Genomic DNA, 8,576 nt, shown 5'->3' with positions numbered 1-8,576 from the left:
AGCAGAGGTGTGGCAGAAACTGGTAAAAAAAAGTGCTTGCACTTTAAAGCATTTCTTCTCCGAGTGATGAGATGGACAAAATCTCAGACACTGTGACAAAACTGGTTCTTAATAAAAGACTGATGACTTCAGGCTCATGTTGACTAGCTCCAGAGTTGAATGTGCAAAAGATTGGCATGAAACAGCATAGAAATGTACATGGAACAGCCCATCATCACTGGCATCATTAGTGAAGCCATAGGACTTGCAATGAAAAAAAATACATTTTTATCAGTTGGATGGGAAGTACGTCAAAGAGAAGAGAGAGGTTAAAGGACTGCCAATATGTACTTTCAAATCTAAAGCTAATGACTATCACCTTAAAATAACAGCTGAGAGAGTACACTGGTTCTCCCTCCCACTGACGAATATCCATAAAATTAAAAAAAAAAAAAAGAAGAAAAGAAATCTGGATCAATTGCAACAAGAAAAAATTAAACACAAAAACACTGGAGCACTAGCAAGATGATCATTTGCCACTTTAAACAGAAGCTTGTAAAACAGTAGCAAATCAAACTTGCACAAAATGTCATTTTTTTCTGATCGGCTGCGCTATGCAAAGGAATATTGAGGTTAACATTTTGGTTATGTAAGGATAAAATAAGAAGCCCTTTTGCCCAGGGGCAAAATTTGGCTTCCTCATACCTGTGAGAGGTTCTGCAGAGAGTTTCTGATGTCATGCAGGACTCTGCGAAGCTGCATCTCCACGGTGGAGGGCGGGTTGATGGCATGAGGTCGATGAGGAAATCCAGCATGCCTTGGAGAGAAGGGACAGCTGAAGGGGGAAAGCAAGGCGCCAAAGGAAGAGCCGGAAACGCTTGGGACGCTATGGGTGCTCAGCGTCCTCATGTGCTCGCAGAGCGGTCTGTCCTGCCACTCCGCAGGGAGAGAGTGGAGGGAGCACATCGACTGGGACATGTGTGCTGGCGTGTGCAGCGGGCAGCTCTGTACCCTGGTGGGACTGGACTCCTCGGGCAGCCTGCTGGGCCCAGTCTGGGGTGCTTCTTTTTTGGAGGATGAAGGCGCAATAAACAGTGTGGATTTGCACACTGGCTGGCTGGCGGCTGCCTCACCCTCACTTTTGTCATTCTCAGACATCGCTTTCTCATCTTCCTCCACACGTGTGTACTTGTAGGTGAAAGAAGGAGGACTGCACAGAGTCTCTTTTCCTGGAGTTAACTGGACATTTACAGAGGACACCACTTTCACTGGATTCAGCAATGCAGTTGGGAGAGACTGAGACCGCCTTAGAGGATAGCCCGATTCAGCAAACCAGAGTCTCTGCTTCCTCAGGAGATCTTTTGACTTAAGCAGAGTGCGTCCAGCCCTGCAATCAGATGTGCTGACGATCCTCATCTCAGCTCTTTGCAAGGCAACGTGAACCCTGTCCATAGACGATGGGGAGGAGCTGCCACCTTCCAGAGACTCCATCGACTTGAGGATATGGTGCGTGTGGTACTGAGGAAACTCAAATACACTGTCTTCCTCCAGCAATCCCAATTCTTTTCGCTCACTGGAAATGTCTACCTCTTTAGACCTGACCTCTCCTTGCACTGTCTCTGATACATGAGATGACTTGCTTTCTCCTCCTTGATTTTGTTCAGTTTCATAGTCAATAATTTTCCTATCTTCAGTCCTTCTGTTCTCAGAAGGTGCCCCTACCTTTCGTCTCTCTACTTGAGAGATAATATCCTCTTCATCATCATCATCCTCATCCTCCTCCTCCTCATCATCATCATCTTCCTCCTCTTGAAACTTACTGAAACAGGGCAGTTCCTTGGCTATCGGTGTCTTCTGTTCCTCGCTATGTGAGGTTACGGTTGTTTCACTGTCACAGCTGTCAGCACTGCTTCCCATGCCCTGCAAAGACTCCTGAACCTAGGAAAGATACAAGCCAGCAAAGGGGTGAACATACTGGAGACTCAACTACTGCTTCTCAGGAGTCAGGCTAAGAGTTCAAATCCACATTCATTGGGCATCGTGGCAGGGAGCAGAAAGAACAATGCAGTTACTGTGCAAGAAAAACAGTAAAGGAGAACAAAGAAACCATCGTATCAGATAGGATAGAAGCATACTGAAGTATGGCACCAAAAAGGAGACATTTAAAAAAAAAAAAAAGAGCAAACTATTTACACATTTTGATTTGACAATAACCTCTATTGCCAGAAAAACAGAAGTGGCAGCAGAGTAAGAGAGTAAAAAGAGTAAAATGCTAGTATATTAGGTAGGGATGACAAAGAGATAACAGGGTAGAGGTACATGGCATCTCCAATATAGAAAGGTTTCAGCGCTGACTGTAAACGAAGGGTGGTATTAGGGAATGCACACAGAGAAGTGAGGCATACTGCAGACTGTAGCAAAACTAGCGTCACAGGACAACACTAAGAATGGGAAAACCAGCCTGCCTATATACTTGGCCTGTTTTAAGTCACAGAATTATTTGAGACTGAGAATCTCACATCAGGCTGCTAATCTCTGTTGAAGACTGCATCCAGTACTGTTACCCCCACACTTCCTTCCCTTCTTTCTCCTAATACTTCTTCCCCTTTTCATTCATAAATCACAGTTTAAAGCAGAGCACATGCATGAGAGAGCTGCTAATTTAATAGGTACAAATGGCAGGAAAAGCATTTAAGAGAAAGGGAAAAAAAAAAAGATCTATGGATTGCAAAGCACATTCCTTAGACTGACCTGACTGACTGGTATATTTACAAGTGGACTAGACATTTTCATAAGAATATGTGGTACCAAGTACAGCCTTGGAAGTTTACTATAGCTGATGCATGAACTAGAAATTTAGAGAAGCTTTTCCCATCTCTAATTTCTGCAGCTCTCACTGCTGTTAGGATACTAACTATTAGTTCCTTCTAGAGAGATTACTTATGGTGTATATCAGGCAATAGTTCCTCCTGCAAGCATCTAGAAGAAAATTTCAGTCATAAAGGTCATCTTCGTAAGTATGTACTTAACATTGCACTCACTGGCACAGCCACAAACTAGTATGAAAGACTGTGCTCAGATATTGCTTAAGTCAAAGGTATTAATGAACAAAAGATTGTAATGTCTAGGTGAAATTAGGTGTGCTACATGTGTGCACATCTGTGTCTCTCATCACTTACAAGTCAGGCAAGCAAAACTTCAAGAACGTGGATGGAGAATTCTTCTAGCTTCTTTGGTAACATGAAACTCCCCTGCAGAACATCTCAATGCCAAAAATCTCCCTTAGAAATCTTCATTTTGGATGTCAGGGATGAGGGGTACACAGTTCCAGTTTTTGAGTTTCCTCCTGAGTTTCAGAGGAATGCTATGGCTGCTAGAGTCAATTATTTAACAGTAGATGGCACTAACTTACCATACTTTTAAGAAACAATATACACCCCTCCGTATCCCCTTCATTTTTTCACAGGTTCTGTTCACTAGCTGCCAAGTTCTCATTTCCCCTAGTCTCATCATTCACCCATATTCTCTGAATTCAGCTCAGCATTTGGTCTGAATACAGCCGTGAAGGTGGCAGAAGAGAGCCTAGCAACTCCATGGCACAAACCTTCTGTAGTCTCAATACATCTTTTCAAAACAGCATAATAGAAAGCAGAAAAATCTCATGCCTTTACAGCCAACACAAATTCCACCAGTCTTCCAGTGAAGAGGCACTTAGTTGCAACATGCTTAATCAGGACTCTTAACCAGGTTGCAACCAATATAAAGATCAGGAGTAAGGAACTCAAATCTGAGTCGCCTTCTAACATGCCTGTCAACTTCAGTGCAGTCCCAGTTTAGCAGAGAGCAGAACCAGTATGTCAGACTATTATGCTCATTACAGACACTCGGGCTCATGATTTCCTTTGTTCACTCTCTTGCTCTTGGAAAGTGTAAGCTAATGTTTCAGGAAGACACAAAGACTAGCACTCTCTTGGCTTTCATTTTGGTGCTTAGTTGAGAAACTACTAAACTGGAAAGCACAGAATACCAGTACCAAAACAGAAAAGCAACGTTGATGGATGGAGAGGGTGGGTATCTCTTCCTAGTAAGTGCCGAACAGCTCTTAAAATGTTTGGTGTGCCACAAGGAAAGAAACACACGGTAGCATAAAAAAAAAAAAATTCAGCATCTGCAAGCCATAGAAAAGAAGTTACTGGTGATACCCCGAATCCCATCTTTGTATTCCTCCGGACTGTGGTTTAGGTCCCAGACAGCTAATTCATGGCCTTGAGGCCAGGATCCAGCTCAAGAGTTTTCTCTGGCTGATTGACAGGCCAACCAAATCATGGCTATTACTGTGCAAATGTTTTAGGAGAGGCAAGAGAACACCCCTCCTAAATATCAGGTACAATGCTGAGCAAACTTGTATTTAGACACCTAAACACCACGCTGGAACAAAAGCCTCCCCTGAGTCATGCAGTCTCTGGTCAGTATCACGGCAAGTTCTGGGACTGAGATCAAAGGAACCGGAACAAGAAAGAGCGTGGGAGCTCAAGATCAATGAAACATTAGTATACCTTCATAGAAAAGTTAGTATGAAATTCTTTTCACTTTCTGTCAGCTGCTAACTGGGGAAAAAAAAAAAGGAGAAAAATATGTGGGGGAAAAAAAAATATGAAGGGAAAAAAGAGTGTGGAGGCAAAAGTGATACAAGAAATGAAATGATCAGCAAAAAAGCTAAAGTCTTTCATAACCTTAATCTCTACCCACTGCAGTCATAAGAGGAGTGGACTACGATTCTGAAGCCTCAGTCAGTGAGAAAAGATACACCAGAAACAGCAAACAGGACACACTGAACTTAGAGCTTATTCCAGGCCCAAGTATACCCAGATTATCCTACCAGAAAGGCTTTCAAATTTCAACACAGTTCTGTAAGGGACTCATCAGGTCCAGCTCTGAAAATGAAAAGTTTATAGGATCTAGACTGATGGTCATGCCAGCAGTCAAACATCAACATCCCTCCTGCTCTCCCCAGGTCCTTAGTGTCCCACAGTAACCGGTAATATTCCAACCACAGTACGGGAACCTTACCTGAAGCTGATTAAATGGAGAACAATCTGTGGAGGAGTCCTCAGCGAAGCCACTGCTGTCAGAATGCTGACTCGCAGTCCGTAACAGCTGATCTGTTTAAAACAAGCAAAACCCAACCGTAATTACATTACAATCACAACCTTTCAAGCCCAATCACATTCAATACATGCTTTCCTTTTACATCAAAGTTACATTAAGTGGATAACACAATTCCTTTTCAAGTTTCACTTGGAACAATACAGAGAAACAGTTTGTTTGTTTCGACTAAAACCTCTTCTCATGCAAAGCCCTATTTGTGCAACTTCAAGCAGCAGTGGAAGACAAACCATCTTTTACATTTTTCTTTCCTGTACCGTGGAAAAAAAAAAAACAACGCTCTGCAAATGTTGCCACTGCTGGAGTTTTCCTTCCACAAAACTGAATCACTGGTTAATTCACATGCAAGCAGTGGAACAGTTGCTTTTGTATTGACACGTACAGATTCGCCACCCCTCCTGATCATGGAGATAAAGGAGATCACTCGTCTCCTGCCAGCCTACACCACCCCATCCACGCAGAGGAACAGCATCACATGAGCAGAGAGGGCGATGCACAGGACTGCAAACTGCTGGAGATGGTCCTCTGCTGGTTTAGCGGGCAGATACAAAACATCTCTGACACATCAACGGGCAATCTGCCAAAGCACAAGCCCAGCGCTCATTTTATACACGAACGATAAGATCCTCCGGCTTGTTCCTTTCTACTTAACATTAGCTAAGTGTTAAAACAGCCTAAAGAGACTCCAACATCCTCAGTGCTACCCGGGCGTAGCTTCCTCTGGTGCAAGCACTATAGCCACAAAGCTACTTTTCAGGGAGATGTGCATAAGCTCTGCAGTACGATATTGCGTGTACATCGTTCCCCACTAGACACGGGAGGCACTCACCAGGTATGGGGTTTACCTTACAGCACCATAAACATTTTGCTTAGCCAGATAGCAGCCTGGGCAGCAACCGTATCTCACCTCTAGTTCTCAGCAGAAGTGTGAAAGCTTGGAGGTGGGATGAGACCACAGGAGCCTCTATCACCCAGGCCCCTGCAGCCTCCTCCTCACCCTGGGGCGAGAGCTTGCTGCCATCTGCTTGGAGGCTCAACGCAGAATTTTGCCCCACATTCCTTCAACCACTTAACTGTCATCATATAATTAATCCCAGTTCACAGCTCAGTGCATTGGAATGCATTATGAAAACTGTTTTGAAACTGTTGGATATTCAGAACTAATTTTTTTTAGTATTAATTTTGATGAGCATTTCACTTAACGCAGAAGTAAAAGCCTGCACAGGCCCAGAGGTTTGTGAACACCAGGAGAGGGAAGCTGCCCATTAAACTTCTGTATCAGTAATTTCACACAGCTTTTAGGGAGTGCCTTTCAAATTGTGTTGCTGTTCTGTTATCATGGTAGCCACAATATCCTGTGATGATAAACAACTTTTCTACCTCAAGACAGACATCCCCACCCAGCTCCCAGTAAAGACAATGGAAGTTACTTCCCTGAGAACTGGACTAGCTCTTATTAACTGCCCAATACAATTAATACGACTGAAAGAGCGTGCCATAAACAGGTTGCCACTACAGCTGAGGCTGGTGGGAAGCTGCCACCTCTTCCAAGGTGAATAGTCACCTACGTTGGTCTCCACTCTGTCTCTTTCCCCATTTGGTGAATTTTAATTTAAAAGGAAAAAGCACTACTGGTGAAAGCCTTAGCCACAGGGGAGAGATTCCAACTAGTTCAGATAAAGCAATTCACCAGTGCATGTGCTGGCATCTGCTTTCATGTGCATGAAGTTTATTACAGCTCAGGAAAAATATTGACTTGACCTTCTATTTCCTTCTCAGTCAGTATTTCCTTTTCAGCTATTAAAAAAATTCACATATAAATATATGTATACATGTCTCTTCAAATCAATTCTTGGTCTCCTCGGAGATGTAGTACTAAAGTAAAAATCAGTGTTTTAGATCATTTTCTATAGCATTTGTTATTTACGCACATGCTTTGACAGCCTTACATGACAGATAATGCCAGTCAAGTAGTCAGCCTAGAGCAGAGGCACTCATACCTGCCTCATCATCTTTATTCATGGCACAAGACAAGCACAGCATGAACAGATTCAGACTGCCTTGGTTCCACCTAAGGAGACATCCCCCTAATACAGTCATCCCTTGCTTTCTGTGTTGCAGAGCTGCTAGCACTTTTTTTTTAATATATATATATTTTAAAGCAAATATTTGAAGACATTTTTTGTAAGTATGAGTAGATGACTTCTACCACACTTTACCCTTGTCTGTTGTAAGTTCTCAGAGTTCTCCACTACACCACTATCATGTAAACGCAGTAAAAACTTTTAAAGAACAGGAATCTCTACTGCTTCAGTAGTGAAATGACAAGGTTTGGCTCTGTAAAGACTGGAAATACCAACTAGTACATTGGGATATGGATACTGATATATATACTGATACATATATGTTTATCTACATATATACACACTGATATATACTATATATATACACTAATACATAATGATAATAATCCACCCTCCTTGCCAACTACTAATCCAGATATACAACCTGCTCTACGGCACCTGAATGTCTCTCAGATTCAAGCAGACAAGGGGAAAAGCATGAAAACATTTTTTTAAAAAAAGCTAAAGAGTTACATTCAGATCTGATTAAAAAGCTTCCTGGCAATGAAGAGTCTTAAGAGGAGGCGGCTGTGGTGAGATATGGCTGCCCTCTCTTCACCTTGAACGCAGAAACCTTAGCACCAAAGGCTGGGCTGTAGGGGCTAATCTGGGATCATCCTTGCCCCACGTACCCCCACTAAGGCAACTTGTACCTTCCACAAAAAGGTCACTGCACAATGCCAGCCCTGCAGCCCGAAGCGATTATCAACACTACATAGAGGAAATCTTCTGAACTAGCGGGAGAAGGCCAGAGGCAGCATAATAAGGAAAGCGTGGGAAAAGGAACCAGCCAAGGTGGACAAAACCAGAAGGAACAATCAAACTCACGTCCCAGTTAAACAGAGAACAAACGAAAATGCCCCTTGGATTATTGTTTTAAGATGCATTAAAAAAATAAAAATATATTTAGGCACTGAACACATGCCAGAGAAATGTGAGTATTCAGAAATATATCAAATAAGCTGACAAAGTTCTAAACAAGAACAGATGATGAAGAAACAAGTCTGCGGTTTATAAAACATGAGAGCACATATTTATCAGAGAATCACTATCAAGTAATTGAATAATTCATCTATTGTAAAATAATATTCAGCTACCAATGGACTGTTAGTCTCACCAACCCAAACAGTCCCATCAGGTACCTGTCTTATACCTGTATATATATATATATATACAGTCACTCAACCGCTCACACAGCGGAGAGGCAGAAAGACTTGGAAACCGCCCGTGAAGCTTTAGTAATATCAGTGTTTCTTGTACCTGCAGTATTGGCAAAGCTCTAATGCACTCTGTATTTCATGAGATTAT

At 42.5% G+C, this 8,576-nt stretch overlaps 1 protein-coding gene across 1 annotated transcript in view; it reads right to left on the bottom strand.

Moving 5' to 3' along the window:
- The window catches only part of SSFA2 (sperm specific antigen 2), a 19,417-nt gene extending 12,250 nt beyond the window's left edge, over positions 1-7,167 (bottom strand). Inside the window, exons 1-3 of the mRNA XM_010282914.1 lie at positions 7,146-7,167; positions 5,050-5,141; positions 685-1,917 (exon numbers count right to left, since the gene is read on the bottom strand). Of these exons, the coding sequence (XP_010281216.1) occupies positions 685-1,917; positions 5,050-5,141; positions 7,146-7,167 (1,347 nt within the window). The remainder of the gene's footprint in view (positions 1-684; positions 1,918-5,049; positions 5,142-7,145) is intronic.
- Positions 7,168-8,576: the final 1,409 nt, after the last annotated feature.

Source organism: Phaethon lepturus, unplaced genomic scaffold (assembly GCF_000687285.1).
Source record: "Phaethon lepturus isolate BGI_N335 unplaced genomic scaffold, ASM68728v1 scaffold24392, whole genome shotgun sequence".
Taxonomy (NCBI): domain Eukaryota; kingdom Metazoa; phylum Chordata; class Aves; order Phaethontiformes; family Phaethontidae; genus Phaethon; species Phaethon lepturus.
Note: the sequence above shows the minus strand (reverse complement) of the source record. Positions and strands in the feature narration are given on the sequence as shown.